The 19,311-nt window shown below is 52.6% G+C and overlaps 1 protein-coding gene across 2 annotated transcripts in view; it reads right to left on the bottom strand.

The window, feature by feature from the left end:
* Positions 1–19,267, bottom strand: part of PLEKHM2 (pleckstrin homology and RUN domain containing M2) — a 28,071-nt gene extending 8,804 nt beyond the window's left edge. Inside the window, exons 1-7 of one of the 2 annotated variants that reach the window (XM_080378798.1) lie at positions 18,007–18,407; positions 6,017–6,123; positions 5,752–5,861; positions 4,842–4,941; positions 4,215–4,302; positions 3,519–3,705; positions 1,361–1,420 (exon numbers count right to left, since the gene is read on the bottom strand). In XM_080378798.1, coding sequence (XP_080234924.1) covers positions 1,361–1,420; positions 3,519–3,705; positions 4,215–4,302; positions 4,842–4,941; positions 5,752–5,861; positions 6,017–6,123; positions 18,007–18,066 — 712 coding nt within the window. In that variant the 5' untranslated portion in view covers positions 18,067–18,407. Of the gene's footprint in view, positions 1–1,360; positions 1,421–3,518; positions 3,706–4,214; positions 4,303–4,841; positions 4,942–5,751; positions 5,862–6,016; positions 6,124–18,006 lie in introns of both variants that reach the window. The other variant, XM_080378797.1, reaches the window with a different exon arrangement.
* Positions 19,268–19,311: the final 44 nt, after the last annotated feature.

Raw genomic sequence — 19,311 nt, 5'->3', positions numbered from 1 at the left:
CAAACATTGGTAAGTTAACCCGGCCGGGGGTTACAATTAAAACTTTGCTATGGCCAAGGTTTACTCATCAGAGTAACCCAGCCCGGAGCAGCGACGGGTCACACCGGCACCTGCACACGGGAGCTGTGCACAGCCCCAAAGCCGGAGGGATCTGTCCCCAGCGTCCCTCGGCTTCTCCCAGCCTGCACCCAACACCCTCAGCTAAGCTGCATGCTGGGCGTTGGGTTTGGAAACACGGTTCGTACCCCCTGGGTGTATGGTCAAGCTTCAGGGACACATGAAACCATTTCTGTGAGCATCTCTGTGCGTGGGGTAAGGAAGAAGGTGAGAGGGGAGCATGTTAGAGCCCAAGAGCAATCCACATGGAATTCAGGTAGGATCTTCCCAAATATTCAGGTGGTATCGGCCATGGAATTCAGACCCAAGGTCCAACCAGCTTTCAGCTGCAAGGGACGGAGCGTGGGTGTATTTCCTCTGGGGTAAAGCAGAGAGGTCTCCTACTCATGTGTGTGGAGGAACTAGAACAATTTCCTCTAAAACAGGCTCCTGCTCTTGACCGTAAAGGCCAGGCATAGCTGACAAGTTGGTTTTAAAAATGAGAAAATAAATTAAAAAAACCCCAAAGAAAACAAAAGAAGTGTAGTGACCCAAACTGAAGACAGCCATGTGCTGGATGCTGTGCCTTCAAGAGGGGTGTTTTGACGCAGAAGTAGGGTTCAAGGACAACAAAACCTCCCAAATTAATCCCCAAAATTAAAGCAAGCAGAATTAATTCAGCTGTTTTCCAGGGCTTTCAGGAAATCAGAGAAGGTGGATCAATTCTTCTTTACCCCAAAGAGGAAATCTGTGGTGTAAGGCCAGCTGGCATGTCATGCTCATTCCGGATGGGCACTGATCCCTGCCCGCCAGCTTCACGGTGAGGGCAATTTTGCAGCTTTTATTTTGGAACCTGGTTTGGAGGCTCCTTTATCACCACGGGCTGTAACATATTGAGCAGCCACGGACCTGCACTGCAAACTCCAGCCTTGCGTCTGCTACGCCAAGCGCTGGGACAGACGTGGAGAAGACATGGAGGGATTATCAGAGGCAGGAAAACATCCCCCTGCTCCAGGACACACAGCCAGGTGAGCGTGCCTGCACACACCAGGAGCTGGGGAAAGCTCTGCACGTGGTCTCACAGATGAGACACACGACCTCCCACCTTGGGGGATCTTTTCTGCTCCTTTCTGCCTCTACTGAATTCCATCACGATGTGGTGGTTGCTTGTTAAAAGAAATGAACCGGGAAGCATGCAGCAAGCTTCAGGTGGCAGCAATGCAGAGGGAAAAACAAGATGTTGTAACAGATGAGTATGTCCCACCTTCCCAGCCTCTGCTGGGCATGGTCTGCATTGCTGGAAACACATCTCCAAAATCATAATCTATAAAAATGAGGGATAAAACTCAGGATTAGAAATACAAGTAGTGGGGAGGGAAGGGAGGCAGGGGAGAGTGTAAAAGGGATTTGGGGCGATGGGAAAGGAGAAAAACAAAACAATTTTCCACCGGCATCCGAAACGCATGAGAAAATAGTTAGCGGACATGGATGCAAATGGAAGCCAGCTGCAGTAACAGTTGTTCTTGCTGGATGTTTGCATTATGGGAGCTGCAATGGGACCAGCGAAGGACGAGGGCCCCATTATACAAGCTGCTGGAAAGCTAAAACAGAAAAACAATCAGTGTCATCCAGGACTTGTGCACCTAATCAGGGATCCCCTCTGGAAACCAATTTAATCACTCTGTGCCTCAGTCTCCCCGCTTCACACTTACCTCCCAGAATACTGTGATCTTTGACTCATTAATGCTTGCAAAGCCAGGGGTCTGATCAAAGAGGAAAATTTGTCCTCTGATCATAAAATCCCCAGCTCCACCTATACTCCCAGGGTAGTGAGATGCTCCTGTTGAAATGAGGAGCAGTGAAAGAGTTATAGAAGTTACACAGCTCCACACTGGAGGACCAGCGGCAATGCCTCCCCTCCTGGGCTTGGACACCTCCACCACCCTGGTACCGCAACAGGAGATGACGTTTCTATGTCAGCACCAAACCCCTCTATGCACGGGGAAACCGAGACACAGATCACAGCCGCTGCCCGGACACAGGGAATAGCTTGCCATGATGCCAAACCCAAAACCTAGCTCCAAAATCTCCTGTATCTCCACTCCAAACCTGTCTCCTCTTGACCATTAAGCTTCCATCCACCAGACGGGCTGGAGGGCATAGCCAAACCCGTGACACCCCTTGCCCAGTCAAAATGGACAGGCTGGAGATGTGCTGCCACCGAGACGTGTTCTGCTGAGGGAAAAACAGGAATACAAGCCCGGGGTGCAGCAAGCACTGAAACAGCTGCTTACGCCAAACCGTTGAGGCCAGAGAATCTTCTTCCTGTGACTTTTATCGCTAGGTTCCTTGTGCTGGCTCCAACTTACCTGGGACGATGGTTTGGCATAAGCAAGTCCCTGAAAGCAAACCCTTTCACACTTACAGCACGAGTCCAGATACTGCAGGTGAGCCCAGAACAGCGGTGCGCTTCAAAGTCCTTTGCTAAAACAACGCTAATGCCCACCCCGGGCTGCTCCTTCTCAGCATCTTTAATGTCTGTGGTTTCTGGCACATAAAAGGCAACTGGTGGACCCTTGTCTCAAAGGCAACCCAGCTGTATGCGGACTCAGCCCTGAACTCACTGCATCCAATTAAAAGCACACATCACCCCATCTATTTCAGAATCCCGTCTTGCTTTGTTCAAACCGACATCCAAAAAGGAACAGGGCCGATGTATTTTGGATTAGGAACAGCAGCGGCAGAGCTGCTCCTTCATGTGAACATGCTTCGTGCAGGATAAGAGCTCCTTGCTTCAGCCTCAAGAGGGTTAAGGGGACAGGCACAAGATGCAGGTCTTCTCAGTTCATCAGGAACGCCACCCAGCCCTCTCCGAGGGGGTGAGTATGACAACTGATCGGGCTGCTCAAGTTAAGATGCATAAAGGGGAAAAAACAGCACCTCCAGGACCACGGGCTGCCTTTCCCTCAGATTGCAGACATGGAGAAAGCTCTGGAAACTATTCCCCACCATCTCCAGCATATGGGGGACTCCGGACTGCAAAATAAGCCGTTAAAAAAGGTCCTCTGCAGCCCGGTGTACCTGCTCTGTGCTGGAAGCCACACTAAGGTATGGGTACGCTTTCACTGCACAGGGAGATTCCTCCAGATCTCGCTAAGACACACTCCCCAGGATGGAAATGCTGCCTGAGCTGACTAGCAGGGAAAGTCCTTCTCTCCCGATCCAAGGCAAAGGGGCAGTCAACAGCTTAAATCCCAGCACTTCCCAAGGCAAGACAGGGAGACTCACAGCCTAATTGCTGGGTCTCTGGCTTTGGTCTCTTCCAGCCCATCATTTGGTGCCTCATCTGGTCCAGCAGCTCAGCTGAAGGGGACGGGGAAGCGCACAGCCCTGACCGCACCTGTCTCCAAAAAACCACTGACCTTCACTGGAGGGAGCGATGGCGCTGTCGTCCCATTCCAGGTTGGTGGAGGTGACCGAGTTGAAGGAGTTGAGGGACAGGCTGTCCGAGCCGTGCACGGAGCTGGGCAGTCGGTCCTCAAAGTCTAGCAGGTAGTGAGGTTTGTAGTAATCTGGCATGTACGGGGCCAGATCCAGGTAAGGTGCGTCCTGCAGAGAAGAGAGCGTGGGGCGAGTCAGGCTCTGCGTCACCGCACGCTGTGACTAGCACAGTCAAAACAACGGGACTGTCCTTGAACGTCCTCTGACCGTCCATTTCTGCCACCTTTCAGAGGAAACTCGGCTGCTCCGCTACAACACTGAGGGTTAGTCAGTGGCTTTGTGCTTACCTGGAGGGACGCCAGCGTTTCATACCACACTTGCAGAGCTTAAATCCTTTATCCCCATCACTGCGCCCCACAGCTGGCTTCCCTGCACCTGCCTTGCTCTTATTCCTCTTCCAAACAGTGCAGAGGCATAACTGAGCAACAGGAATAAATCCTGGATCTCCAAAGACCCCAACCTAGAGCCTTTCATGAAAGTGGCAGCTTCACATGTTCAGCTGATGGCCTTCAAGAAGGTACAGCCCGGACCAAGTGGTGGGACCTGTCACAGCCAGGACTCCCCCTGCCCCACGGACCTGCTCTCCCTGAACCAACAGAGACAGATAAAACACTCACCAGATCCAAGTCAAAGCGGATGAACTCCAGCCCCGACACCAGCGTTAAGAACAAAGTCAGATGATCGTGACTGCAAACCAGGGCGTTCCTGCAGCATGGGTAAAACAAAAGAGCTTTACAGATGGGGGAAAGAGAAGAAAGAGCCACAAGCGCCTTTCTGTTTTCTTGGCAGCCTGTCTCCGAGCTGCTTTATAAATGGCCCCAGAGCTACGAGCTTGCTGTTTGCCTCTGAAGAGCCATGGCGGAGCTTAAGGGCAGGTACATGCGGCTCAGAACAGTCAGGGATCCGCTACGTGCTGCCCCCAAACTGAGCTACAGCCAGATTTCCAGGCATCCACCACAGCTGGGTCCCCGGACAAGAGGTCAGCATCTTCTTGGAAAACAGGGAAGAATATAAAGTGTACATCTGGGACCGGGAGTAAAAGCAGTAACTAGGAGAGACATGCTGGCAAGCCTTTTTATATAGGACAGTGAGTCCACATCTGGGACCTTTACATTAATCATGCAAAACCTCTGCAAAACCCACAAGGAAAAATCGGACCCTGATCAACTGCCTGGCAAATTAGGGCTGGCTTCTGATGAGAAAGGATGCCGACCAGTGCCCAAACGAGGAGCTGGGGTACTCACTTGACATAGTACTTGTGCAGCAGGCTTAGGTTCTCCTGGAACAACCTCAAATAGCTCTCCAAGGAATTTTCATTGAGAGCTAGGTACAGCCATGCCCGGCCTGAAAACAAAGCAACAGAGAGATTTATCTGTGGGGAAATGCCTGGGAAGTGAAGCAAGCCTAGAAATAATCACAAATCCGTTAAAACACATCAGATTGTTCATTTGCATTTGTTATTTCAGGGGAGCAACTGACCATTGAGGAAATCTGTGGGGGGTGGGGTGGTGGTGGTGGAAACGACAGCAGGTGAAGGGACAGATTCATGATTTGGAGTGGGAAGGGGAATAAGAGACTGCGTTGTAGCTGGTTGCGAAGCAGACACACAACTGTGTCTCTCCACATTTCCAGCATGGATCAGGAGACGGGAGAGATGAAGGGAGAACTGTTTTAAATCAGGTGCAATTTGAGATATTACACAAATTCTGGTGCAGAGAGAGGTGACGGTGGAGCCTGTGCTCAGCTCCGCCCTCACCGGGCATACAGGGCTTGGGAGATGAAGGGTGTTGGGATAATCAGGCAGAAAGGAAGTCTCTGGGCACCATCCTGCATCAAAAGCAGCCTCGATGGTCCCAAACATCCACTACAGACAACTCACAGCAGGGGAGAACCAGCATCGGGCAAACAACAGCTACAGTGGGATGTTCTGGGTCGAGAGAGGCAATGCCTCCCACCTGCCAGAAAACCTTCCCTAGAGCACGGCGTGGTTATTTCTCGAGCCACCATGCAGCAACCTCCCTGGCCTGAGCAAAGCAACCTGGCCTCAGCAGGGGGCTGCCTGCAGCCCCAGCCCTCAGCACAACCTGCCTCCTGCCACATGTCCCCAAACTCAGGTTGACCCTCAGAGCCAGGGCAGCGGCTGCGAATACTCACTCCGTCCCAAGTTGGTGGCCACGTGTTGAAGCACTTCTATCTGTTTGATGGCTTCCCGGCGGGTGAAGTGAACAACCAGCACCCAGTAGCCCGAGGAAAGATCTTGCAGGCTGGAAGAAGAAAGAAGCCCAGAGGAAGGTTAAAGGAGGGCTTAGTTATCTCCATCCCAGTTACTGCCTCGATGGCTACCCCGTGCTGAGGCTACACGGTAGGCAGAGCACGGTGAAAAGCATCCCGGCAGCCCAGGGGCAGGCTCCGTGCTTACCCATAGAGCAGGGCATGGTCCAGATGTTCACAGAGCCGCTGCAGGACCTTGTCGTGGTTTCTGATGGCTGGCGTCTCATCTTCACAGGCAGCAAAATAGCTCTGCAGCTGCAAAAAGAGGAGATGGGATGGCTGCAACGTCCTTCTGCAGCCCACCGAGGAGGCAGATGGAGATGCCAACACGCTCACAGCTAGCATTAATCAGCTTTTTTTAATCTCTCAGCTTGCTAAAGCTTGATGCAGGTTACTTACAGGGTCTAGCAATTGGTTTTAAGAGTACTCTAAAGGCAGTAGTAACTCACAGGGAGAACCTCACTCACAAAGCCTCAGAGACAGGCCAGCAGCGTGGCCACAGCTGCACAGCCTCCTCCTTCACAGCCAGCACTACAGCGGGGTTTCGGTGGTTCCTCTGCAGCATTGTAGCCATTGCAAAGCAGTTTGGTACAGAAATAAATCGGAGCTCTGGGCTCTGTTTCTGGCTCTGCCATGAACAAGCCCCCTCCTCAGTCTCAGGGTCTTGCCATGGGAAACCCTTGTTGGGGAGAGACATCGCTTCCAGGTACAAAAGATGCACTGAGCCCAGGAGACTCATTCCTGCAGCGTGCACGCTCTGTGCTGCATCTGTGTGAAATCTCAGCAGAATTTCAGCATCCCAGGAAGAACCAGAGGTTTTCTTGTTACAGGCAGCTTGGGTAACCACCACGATGCTGGGTATTGACGCCATGCGGCAGAGGGCTGCCCCAGACTTTCAACCACAGGCAGTGGGGGCTCGGAGGGTGCAGAGGGCAGCGCAGATACGGAGGCACGTGCATACAGGACAAAGGCAGTTCAATTAATCCCGAGTCATTTGCCTCTGCTGGGCAAGGCTACAACACATCACTTCAGGAAGCTGCCACTTTCTCTAATATCAGGACAGCTTGACTCATCCTCAGTTAACCCGTTCGCAGCCGCAGTTAGCTCTGAAGTCAGCACTGGCCCCAGGCTCTGCTGACAACAGCCCTCAGAGGCTCACCACAGTGTGAATTGCTTTTCTGCTTCTGCAAAACCTGCTAGAAATCCTAGAAACCCCTTTACACCCAAATCCTATATCCCTTCCCAGCTGACCCACCGGCTTCCTCCTGCCCCTAGAGCTTACAGATCTATTTAGGTCCCCGTCTCACACATACTTGGCATCCAGGCAGGGAGATTACTCACCCAGGATGTAATCTCAGCTGTATGAGCCACATTTATTTGCTCTGGCTGGCGACAAGCGAGCACAGTTCAGCCGAGCCGAATGCATCACCCATACACATATTTTAGTGACCTGATATGTCTTTGCCAAACCTCACCAGTTAAATGGTAGATTTCGAAGAGAAAAACTTGACAGTACTGTGCTGCTTGAGTCTGACCTGGCCCCAGAAACTGGTTGCTCCTCCTGAATTACTACTAGAGCCAGAGAAGCTCCTTTAGAAATGTAAGTCTCAATGTAAAAGTAATTCCAGTCTCAATGTAAAAGTTATCAAGGGGACAGAGAACACCTCATGGCCCCTGGAGAACTGTTCTTGACGACACTCTTAAAAATATGAACATATCTAGCTCCAACACCTCCTGGCTTGAAAGCCTTGAAATCTTTCTGGAGCTCTTAGGTAAGATGGGAGAGCCAGGCGTGTTCCTGCACGGAGCTGGTCCCAGCCCTCACGTGGGAAAGAACTGCTGAGCCCAAAGAATCGCAGCCAAATTCCCTCATCCCATCGCCCAGCGCAGTCCCTGTCCCATGTAGTCCAGAAGACAAATCCCCTGGGGAAGGCAAAACACAGTAACGTTTTGTTTGCAGAGTCACCCGCGGGTGCTCTGGTGACGAACAGAATTTTTTACAACACCCAGGTGAGACCCGAAGCACTTCAGCTCAGCCAGCACTCATCTGTTTTTGGCAGGAAGCTGTCCCAAAAGATTTACACTATTAATAGGTAGCTCAGACCCAAGCAGGGAGGAGAATGCCCTAAAATCCCACTATCTGGGAACTATTTCAGGAGCTACCTGCAGTCAGTGTTTTAAGCTGCAATAAGGATACTAGAAGAAGAAACAAAGTCATCATTTAAAGCCGTAATCCTCAGACCATGGATAGATGGTGCCACAGGGGATGCTCTCCAAGAGCTGTCTGGAGCTCACTAAAATATCTCATTTTTGGGGAAGCTGAGGCAGGAAGCAAAGCCGCTGCCATACTGGTTGTGAGCCTGGACTTGAAGGCAGAAACTCTGGGTTTGTCCCAACCATCTCCATCCATCTGCTGCCTTTGCAGAGAGCTGGGATACCCTCAGAGGAGGGTTCCTGTCCGCGGGGATTCTGCAGGCTCTGCGCTGGCTTGAGGAAATGCAGCTGTAGGGGACAGTTAGGGGGAAACACAAACAAATTAGGCTCTCTGTCAGCTTCCCACTAAACACAAAGAAATACTCAAGCTAGGCTCTGCACACACAGCTCGGGGAGGTCACCTCAGAGGGAACTTGGAGCCTGTCTGTGCCACCGACTGGAGGAACTCCCCATGACAGAGAGACTCCAAGCCTGAGCAGCAAGAGAGATGAGCAAGTAGGAGCATTTCCTCTTTTTTCTTCCCTTCCTTCCCCCAAAATAACTTAGATCTTTGTTACAGTCCTTCCTGCAGCCAGTTCACAGCTCCCAACCCTCTCTGTTGCTACACGAACCAATGCGCTCCCATCATCAGATGATGCAAACCACCAGCAAACAGCAGTTGTCTCATCTCAATGTCTCCGAACATCAAGAAGCACCAGGGAATTTCTAAAAACCAGATTTCTCTTCCCTAGAAAAGCCTAATCTTCCCACGTGAAGGGATCTAGGTTTTGAAGGACTCATTCTCTGTTATATTAAGGCTTGGTGGCACTTTTAACTGTTCTGCAAGGAGCACACAGCCTCCTGCTCCACACAAACCAGCTACCCCTGCATTGTACCCTCTTCCCGGGAAAGCTGCTGGAAAACCCAGCATCACAGGGATGTCCAGAGCAAACCTACCCCAAAAGGCTCAAGCCTGTCCCTCCGCAACGTCAGGAGCCTGAGAACAAGCTGGCGTGACAGCGCTTTGCTCAGAGTCACGGGGTCACACCAGCCCTGTGCACGTGGAACCCCGTGAGCGCGGAATGCGCACTCAGCAGTTTTGGATTTGGATTCGGGCACTCTGAGTCACGGCATTTTAGAAGCTGCAGGTCACAGGGAAGGGCACCAAGGGCTCACTCCTACCCAGAGGCACAAAGATGTGCCACCACGTTCTCTGTATGGTGCTGCATCAAGAATGGTGCCATTTCCAGCATTCCACCAAAATCAACACAGCCAGTGGCTGAGCAAAGGACGTGCACGGCTTGCTGGTGCCCCAAAAGGAGATCGGCCAGGCAGATCCCTGCCAACCTACCATGTGTCCAGGGAGGAAACAAGACAGAACAAGATTCGGGATCTCCTGGGTGGAGTAATCCCTACAGCGAGGGTGGGGAAAGGCTGAGGCTTGCAAAAGCTGATGGGGAGGTGTTTTCAGCTTGGGAAGAAGGATGAAGACACACGCGGAAGAAAGGTACAGTGAAACAGCCTTCCCATTTGGGGAACAAAATCCAGTTGCATCATCTCCTGAAACACATCTGCCTACTGGCCTGCTCCAAGATCCACCTAGCTAAAAATCTGTAGGAATTATGAGCATCTTGGGGCAGAGGCACAGGCCATGGACCATCCCAGTACCTGACCCTGACCATGAGTGCAGGCAGGAGTGATGTGGCACTGCCCTGAAAAAAATGGCATTTATATGGAGTGTTTACTTCTCTCCTGTAAATCACTGCAAAACACAAATGGATAATTTGAAACCAACCTCTCCCTAATCACGGTGCAGCAGATGGACCTGTTTGGGAGGTGGTGACCAAACTCTTACGAAGCATCCACAAAGCAGCTCCCTGACATTCCTGGGCAGAGCTGGGCCAGAGCAAATCAGGAAGGCAGCAAGCAACAGGGTTAAAAAGCATTAACCAAACACGACACCTGGGTTTTCCAGGGATGCTCTTCCCCTCCTCTCCTGCGCTCCAACACCAGAAGTAAAGCCTGAAGGCTGGCTCTGAAACAGGACTTATGTAGGGCACAGCGAACGCCTCGAGCCCTGACCCGGGGCTATTTTTAGGCATTCCTGTGGCCAAAATAAGCGCTGTCGGCACGCAGAAGGCATCCCCGCCATTCCCCGAGACCACTCTGCAGCCCTGACTCGGTCCGAGCACCAGTGTTGCAACAGCGTGGGAAGAACCTGTTTCTGTGAACTGGTTACAAAAGCCCAAACACTTGAGGCTGGCAAGTTAAAATACACTTGAGAAGAGAGCAGAGCAGAAGGGCGTTTGTCCAAAGGGAGCTGGTTTGCATGGGGGGAACAAGAGGTTTGTTCTCCTAACAATTGCACCTCAGCCCTATTGAGGAGAAGGAAAATTGCTGTTTATCAACCACAAGTTGATTTTTTTTTTCCAGTGATACACCACACCCCACGGTGGCATGCACAAGAAAGTATGTTCCTTGCACAATTTTATAACCTACTAATTGCACTGGTTCTCAATGAGCGTGAAGCTTTCCAGACCGATTTGCAGAGCTTCTTCTGTGTTGCAAGAGATGCCAACAATCGAAGAGGCATGCTGTAAAGTCCATGCTCCAAATCTAATCACTTTTGTGGTGCTCCTTTGAAATCTCTCCAGCGTTTCCAAAACGTTCCTGAAATACTGTCTCCTGACCTGTTGATGGTTGTCTACAATCCAACTGAGTCTCAATCTCCCCTCCATGTATCTGGCCCACAGATGTTTCACTAGCAGCTTTCCGACACCAAATTCACTTCCCTTATTCTGCTCGGTATTTCCCTGGGCAGGACAAACACAGTGACAGAAAAATAAACACCCCTTGGATTCCTCTGGCTCCCTAACCACCGTGCCTGCTGCATGGGAAAGGCGAGAGGTGCTTCAAAACCCATTTTCCCACCCACAGCACATGGAATGGTGAGGGCTTTTCCCCAGCTGCAGGAATGCAAACCGAAAGCAGTACCAGAAAGCAGCAAGCGGACAGCCAAAACGTAACGGAAGGAAACTGCAGCACCCATTTTTCTGCCTCAATTCCTGTCTTCTCACTGTTTTCACCAGCAGCTGGAAACACACCTTCTCCAAGCTATCAAGTAGGTGGTTTTCTTTCAGGGCAGTACGCCACCAGCCATCCAGGCAGGCAGCTGAAGATGCAAACCCTTTGCTAGATCCAAATCCCTTCCCAAGCCTGCTCCCAGCACCTGCTTTTCCACCATGCTGCATAAGTGTACAAGGATGGTGGCATGTTACCTGCCAGATGCACAGCCACAACAACCCTCTGCAGCAAGAGCAAGCCCATACGGTTTCTTGGAACACAACTTGCAAAGCCGTCTTAATGTCATCAAAAGAACGCTGATTAAGAAGCCAGCTCTGGGCCTTGGCACTCAGTCTGGGGCTGCACCTGGAGCTGAGCACCTTCAGCAGCAAGCCTGGAGCTCCAGGGAGCACCAAAAAAAGGTGGCAGGTGACTGACCTTTGTTCCAGGCAAGCGATGGCAGCTCAACTCCAAGGGAAGAGGTAACGGGAAGGGACAGGACAGACACATAAGAACTGGCACTCTCATACCTGCTCAGGGGAGTACAGACATTCAACGGCAAATGGATAAAAAGGAGGCTGAACTACTCTGCCTGGGAAACTCCTGATCTTCCATACCACCCATAAAAGCAGGCTGAATTTCAAGGCAGGAGTATTATTCTCACTTGTGGAATACAAAGCCCTACAACTTCAGCTCTAGCAGAAAGCTTTTGAGGTTGCATATGTGGTCTGACTCAACATTTCTTACAACAAGCATCCACACCAGTGTTGGCCTGAGCGCCCAGCTTCCCATCCCAGAGTCGGTATGCCTTGCCCTAGGTCTTGTGGCTTTCCCGGTGAAATACATCGGCATGCTCAGAGCATCACACATGATGTTGGAGAGAAACAGAGTGTGCTCATGATGTGCAGAGACAGAAGCCTAAAACAGGTGAAGCTGAAACCCACAGCAAAGATGCTCCGTGGCTGGAAATGCAGAGCTTTGAAGCATTTGCAATCCAATGCCAGCAAGGCTGTTACCTCCTGGGACACGTACGCTTGTCAGCCCCCACACCCTCAAGGCTCTTCCAGGGCTTTCCTTCATTATTTCTAAGTGGCAAACCTTGCAGCAGGCCAGACCTGTGCGTGGCTCAGCCAAGGATAGGGTTTTTTCCAGTGGTGACGCTTGCTTGCAGGTCGCAGGGAGCATCGTGTTCCTCTGTTGCGGCAAGCAGAGCACAGAGCAGGGCACGGGCATGCAGCTGGCTGCTGTGGAACAGGATCCCTGTGCTAACTGAAGGCACACAGAAAGGTCAAATGCTCGGCACAAATGAAAAAACAGGTTTCATGGGAAGAAAACCCACATCTGGTTGGTAAACACACCAAAAAACAAGCGAGCGTGGGGTGCCCGTGCCCTGCAAGTCTTGGTAACGGTGCTGCTCTCCCAGATAGCTGCTGCTTACTCACACGCCAGGCACTTGCTGCTTTGAATCTCACCCCATCGACCAAGTCCTCTGGCCTGCAGTTATTTCAGTTACTCCTCTTGGACCAGGATATCAGAAGCAGGGAAAGCTGAAATCACTCAACAGCCACTGAAATTGTGCAATCGGAGGCAGGGAGGCTCAGAGGCATTGCTTCAGCTCCTCATACAAAACCTACTGCCAAAATTCAGCCTCTTAAACCAACTGGTCTCCCAGCAAAATGCTTTGTTTTAGTGGTAGGAGGACAAACGGGATTTTTTTTTCCTCCCCAAATGGCTATCCTAGCCTTGTCCACAAGCTGATCCAGAACTGATTTTGAGAAATACCTTCCCTGGGTATAGAGACATCATTTTAGGTACCCGCAGAATCCAATCCCCTTGCAACTGTAGACTACGAACCTCATATCACCACCAGACCTGTGCCAGGATGAGGTGATAGGAATTTCCAAAGAGAAAAACCTTGTACCACTCAAGCAACCAAAGAAATAGAGCCACGCTCTCAGCAGAACCACAGCAAATGGCTTTGTTCACTCATCAAACAGGGGCAAAGCCCTCAGAGGACCACCAAAATATGTAGTGTCAGAGTTGCAAGCTTTTGTAGATTTCCTAAAAGCACCTGAGCGACCCTTGCGTCTTCTTAGTAGTCAACTTAGTCAACTTGGTCAACTTAGTAGCTCCGTGAGACTGCTGCTAGCTTCAGCCACAGGCTCCTGGCAGCTGGCAGACTTGGTACCCGTGGTGAAGGGGCATGCCAGGACTTCCGAGGGGAGCAGCATGAACATTCTGATGTTGATCTCTGCTGTGTGCTCCCCACAGCAACAGTAGATGTGGCCTGGAACAAACATGAGCAAGAGGAAATATCTTGGCAGAGATAAACCCCCCTGTTATCTTAGAATCAGCAAGGTGCCCCTCAACAGGCAGCAGAAGACAAGCTGCTGTCGGGATATTTTCACATCTCCAGAATTGCCATCTCTATGTCACGGCAGCTGGGCTAAATAAATGCACTCAGCCAGAGATGAGCATGTTCCCTACATGATTTGAGGAGGGATGCTCCACTCCAGCGCTACCTGCTCCTCTCCAGGACACAGGGGTACTACACCATCCCCAAACCTACCCTTCCTCGCCACGCAGGACAAGCAGAGATGTTGCAAGGCAGAGCCCAGGAAGCATGGGAGACTGCAAAGGCATTTCCATAGTACAGGGCTAAAAATCTGATCCGGAGACAGGCAGAAAAGGCACAGCATCAATACACTGTGAGAGAAGTGGAAACTTTCCCAAAGTCATGCATAAACAGAGCAGAGCCAGAGCTTTTGGCAAGAACTCCTGCAACATCGGCAAAACACACTGCTCCACCTGATTGACATGCACCAAGGAAGAGCTGCTCTGGAGTTCATGAGAATGTGTGTCCTTCAAAGGCAGTAGGAAAGGCTGAAAAACAAAGAGCCCCCAAATCCTGGATTCCAATCTCTTTTCTGATTTTACATTGAGCTCCTGGAATTGCCAACAATAAGCACTGTTTAAGGACTTTGCATTTCCACCACCTAATCGCAGGCAGGACAGCAATAAATCTCTCCTTAACCTACACTGCAACATCCAGGAGGGCACGGAAATCCAACAAGAGAATATAAAACATCTACACTACCAGCTTCAGCATGGACCAGGTCATCTGTGATAGCTTCTAGCTACCAGGAGATGGTTGGCCAAGGATGGATATGAAGCTGTTGGCATTTCTAACGTGCTTATAGTGTCAAGAGTTCAACTGGGAGGCACCAGGACACAGCTCTCACCCCACTGCTGCCACGCACAGTAATAGCTCCTAGAAGAAAACAAGCACTTGAGTGAATAACATGCTCATCTTCTGCCTCAATAAAACACCAATTCTTTTTAAAAAAAATAAGGTTTAGGCATCAACTTGCACAGTAACTTGTGCTGGAGCACAACCCTCAGCATAAAGCAGGATGAGTACTGGAATGGAAAGGGGAAAAGAAGTGGTCATGAGACAGAAGTAACAAGCTCCACAGAATCACTGTCCTGCATCGCCCTCTGAATTTACATCTCTCAGGGAGGTCAGAGAGGACAAGCTGTAGACGGAAAATCAACACCGTGCTCACAGCTCCCTTGGATGCGTGTTGGAATTGAAGCAGGGACCCAGCTCGCCAGCGCTGAGCTTCCCCAACCTCTCTTGAAGCCACCAAGACCAGAAGCCTCTTGACACCTCTTCAGCTGGAAAGGCCAATTTCGTCTAAACGAGATGTTTTGCCTCCCTCTTTGCAGTCGAGGCCTGATCTCACACCTCTGCAGTCAAAAGCAAAGCTCCCACTGATCTCTAGAGATACCGGTGAAGTACACGAATGGTCCAGATCTGGCACCTGGGTATCACACAGAGAAACTTGCAGGTTTGTAATTACTCTCTCCAAGCAGGTTTGCAACCTCACCTTTTCTAGCTGTGCTCCATCCCTCATATATTTCTAGGAAAATAAGAGGGAAGCAGTCCTGTCCACTGAGGCTTGAGGGATTCCCTTGGAACTGAAGCACTTTTTTTGATGTTGATTTTTACAGAATTTACCCACTGCTGGTGCTCTGACCCCCACACCCTCCTGAAATTCCAAAGCACCCTGTAGAAACTGAAGTCACAGCCACAGGTCTCTGTGGCACAAACCCTGCCCAAGGCTGCGCTGCTGCTCGTTGCCTTCCCTATCTGAGGCAGGGGGAAGCCAACAAGCATCTGGATGGTTTTCCCTGAGCCGCTCTGTGAAAATAAGGCATTTTTTCTGCTGCTGTTACTCAAAGCCTGACATCATAACCAGGTACCTCAGCCTTCAGTGGTGGTTTGTCCCAGTCTACCCAGCCTTGAGGTGGGGTTTAATCCTGGCTGTCTTCTAAAGTAACACTTGACTTGCAGTCCATGGACTGCTGAGAGTTCACAAACTCCTCTTTGGGTCTGAAGCTGAGAAAAGTTATCATAATCTGGCCAAAAAGCAGCGTGGAGAGGCATGCACATCTCCACAAACACATCCAAACCCTCTGCTCTACAAATCAAACCTGCAGCGATGGCGAAAGTATGGAGCAAGCAACCTACACAGCTAGGAAGGTTTTGAAATCAGAGGTGAGCTACTTGGAAAACTCCTCCATGCCCCATGACACAATCCCAGCGATGAGGAGTTACTCAAGATGGACCCAGAGGTAGGGAGAGGAGGATGAATGAGAGCAGGATTTCCCAGCGCGCAGCCAGGGTGTGGGAAGGTTGTACCTGCTCCCCTAACCTACTATCTTACTCTTCCCACTAATGAAGAGAAAAAGAGAAATATCAGGGACTTGAGGGCTGAAGTCAGAGAGGCAAGTGCCAGGAGAAATGAGCGGCTCCATAGCTGAAGCGAGGCGATGTCCCCAGGGAAGAACAACCGCATCCTGGGGGTAAAAAGCAGGGGTGTGCCACTGGTGGACTTTCGCCATGCAGTTCAGTTTGCTTTCACTGAGATGGTATAAATAAGTCCATCAGCCTGAAGTTTCATGTAGATTCCTAAGCTGCCGTGAGCTTTCTTGCTGTGAACAAAAAAGCGAAAGAGGCAGGACCGAAAAATCTCCAAATCCCTCTTCACCGCTGGACCAACTGCTGGTTGGTGAAGGTCAAGACAAGTCAAGGCAAAGGTGTGTTGGCAAAGCTGTAGTTGAGGATAATTAAAATAAGCACCATGTTGATTTTATAATATGCCCAACAAGGGTCCTCCAAGGATTTTCTGAATGAATGCAAATAAATTATGTCAAACTAATCCAGTGTGAGATGTAATACATAAGGGGAAACTGAGGCAGCAGTGCTGCAGAGCATTGTGACAGAGCTTGGAGCAGGCTGAACATCCACCGATGTCCAGGTAGATAAAAAGAGTATCCTTAATTTTTAAGAGGACAGGAAGGTGAGAGACCAGAGGACAGGGTCACCCATGGAAGTAAAGAAAAAGGCTGTGAGGGGCTTGCACATCCATGCTACATCCCAGAGGCGATGGCAGACCATCCCTTTCTTAACAGTGCCGGGAATTCACTCGTTATAGTCTTTGTAAGATGAGTTTCCACAGATGAATCTGTGTCAGGACACATTGCAGATCACAGGAAACCTCCCATTCTGTGAGGCAGCAGAAACCCAACGACTGGAGAAACATCAGTGAGCTCAAAAAGCCTCCTTTCCCCAAATAATGAAAACAAACAAAACCCCCTTTACCTCCTCCAACAGAGCCTGGGTTCTTTCTCAAAGAATGGCTGGAGCTCGCATGTGGACTAGGCAGGACACGTGGCCCAGCCCAAAACTTTCAGCATGTCCTTACAACTCACTCCTGTGACCACCCCAACCAGACTCCAACGTCCTGGTCCCCTCTGAGCCAGCATGCAGGTCTTCCCCACCAAAGCGATGGGCTTTAAGAAACACTCTCAGCGGCAGCAGACACTGAGGAGCAAGGAGAAATGAGGGGCAAGCAAGAGGACAAGGTGAGAGACAAGGTAAGACAGCACATGTCTTCGGAGCCCCCATTTTGAGGGCACAGATCAGGGCTCAGCCAACCCACAGGTACGAACCATGCGTCTCCTGTGTCCACAGGGAAAAGTTTCCCGGCCCTGTGCCCTCTACAGCACATGCCTGGCTGAAGGGAGATCTCTCGAAAGAGGGTTTCAACCTGGACTCATTTAGATCCCCCTAGCAAACAGCCCCAGGAAAAGGGATCCCCCAAGGATCCTCCCCCAGTCCTGCTCACAAGAGAAAGAAACCCTTTAAAAAGGGGCGACCCCAGGGGGGAACTCCAGTATACCCCAAGCAGCAGAGAAAGAGGCTCCTGGGGGTGACCCTAGCAGTGCTCTTCTGGCAGGGTGGGCCAGGGGGTGACCCCGCACCCCCAGGGGTGCCTCTGGGGTGTCCCATGGCACCAGCAAAAAAAGGATGCTTCCGACCTCACACCCCCAGCACAGGAGGTCTCTGGGGACATCCCCAAATGACACAGAGAAGTCCCTAAAGGTGTCCCCTGCCTCTGGCAGAGGGGATGCCACTTGTCCTTGACCCCATGCTCCTGGCCCAGAGTCCTCCAGTGTCCCTGGGGTGTCCCCAGACCCCTACCTTGGGTGCACGTGTGGGTCCCTAGGGACTGTCCCCACATCTCCGGCGGCAGTGTGTGCCTGGGGAGTCCCAAGTGTGCCCCCCAGCCCCACACCTCCAGCAGAATCAGTCCCCAGGGACACTCCAGGGCAGAGGGGCATCCCCAGGGCTGGCCCCGGACCTGCAGCCCCAGGAGAAGGGGGTCCCCATGGACACCTCAAGGGCAGAGGGTTCCCCAGGCCCGCAGCCCCAGCACAGGGGGTCCCCAGGCCCAGCTGGGGCGGGGACGGGACGCCGCCGATGCCGGAGCCTCCAGGGCCACCTCAGCCCCAGCCCAGGCCCCCGCCGCCCACCTTCTTGACGGAGAGGGAGATGTTCTCCAGGATGCGGTCCTTCACCTCCGCCGGCTCCATGGCGCCGCTGCCCGCCGCCGCCCGCCGCCGCGCCCGCCCGGCGGAGGCCGAGTGCCGGCCCGCCCGCCGGGCCCGCTCGCCGCCCCGCCGCCCCCCGCCGGCCGGCTCCGTCCTGCCGGCTGCCCCGGCCCGGCCCCGGCCCGGCCCGCCGGCTGCGGGGTGGCGGCCTCCGCCGGCGCTCAGCGCGCCATGGCCGCGTCGGGCTCCCCGCGGCGGAGCGCGGAGGCGAACGGGGCCCCGCGGAAGGAGGGAGCGGAGCGGCGCCGCACTCGTGACGGGCTCCGCGCTCCGCCAGCAACTGAGGTCAGGCGGGAGGGAGGGGGCGGTGCTGCCCGCCCCCCGCACCGGCACCGGCACCGCCCCGAATGGCGCCCGCGGGCGGCCGGCAGCGGGGCTGGCGCCGGGTCGGTCCCTCACGGCCCCGCGCTCAGTGAGGGGTGGCGGGAAACGGCGCTAGGCACAGTGAGGGGACGTGAGGGGAGACGGCGCTGGGTCCCTCGTGGCCCAGTGAGGGGACGTGAGGGGGATAAGGAGGGGAGATGACGTTGGGCACAGTGAGGGAACGTGAGGGGAGAGATAGTGCTGGGTCTCTCATGACCCATTGAGGGGACATGAAGGAGATAAGGGGAGATGGCACTGGGCCTGCTATGACCCAGTGAGGGGACGTGAGGGGGATAACGAGGGGAGATGGCACTGGGCAGAGTGAGGGCACATGGTGCAGCGTCCCTCATGACCCAGTGAGGGGATGTGAGGAGAGATGGCCCTGGGTCCCTCATGGCCCAGTGAGGGTACCTGAGGAGGATAACGAGGGGAGATGGCCCTGGGTCCATCGTGGCCAGTGAGGGGACATGAGAGGAGACGGTGCTGGGCACAGTGAGGGGACACGTGTGGGATATGAGGGGAGATGGTGTTTGACAGTGAAGGGACATGAGGGGAATGTGAGGGAACATGAGGAGAATGTGAGGGGAGATGGCACTGGGCCTCTCACAGCCCTGGGCTCAGTGAGGGGAGATGGCATTGGGCATAGCAAGGGGACATGAGGGGAGATGAGAGGAGATGGTGCTGAGTCCCTCATCACCCAGTGAGGGGATGAGGGGAGATGGCGCCACGTCCCTCATGCCCCAGCGAGGGGACCGTTGGCATAGTGAGGGGATATGAGGGGAGATGGCACGGGGTCCCATGCAGCCCCAGGCTCAGTGAGGGGACGTGGGGGGAGATGACATTTGGGACTCTCATGACCCAGTG

This window comes from Falco punctatus (assembly GCF_963210335.1).
Source record: "Falco punctatus genome assembly, chromosome: 3".
Taxonomy (NCBI): domain Eukaryota; kingdom Metazoa; phylum Chordata; class Aves; order Falconiformes; family Falconidae; genus Falco; species Falco punctatus.
The sequence above is the reverse complement of the archived record's forward strand: the minus strand, read 5'-3'. Positions and strand labels throughout refer to the sequence as shown.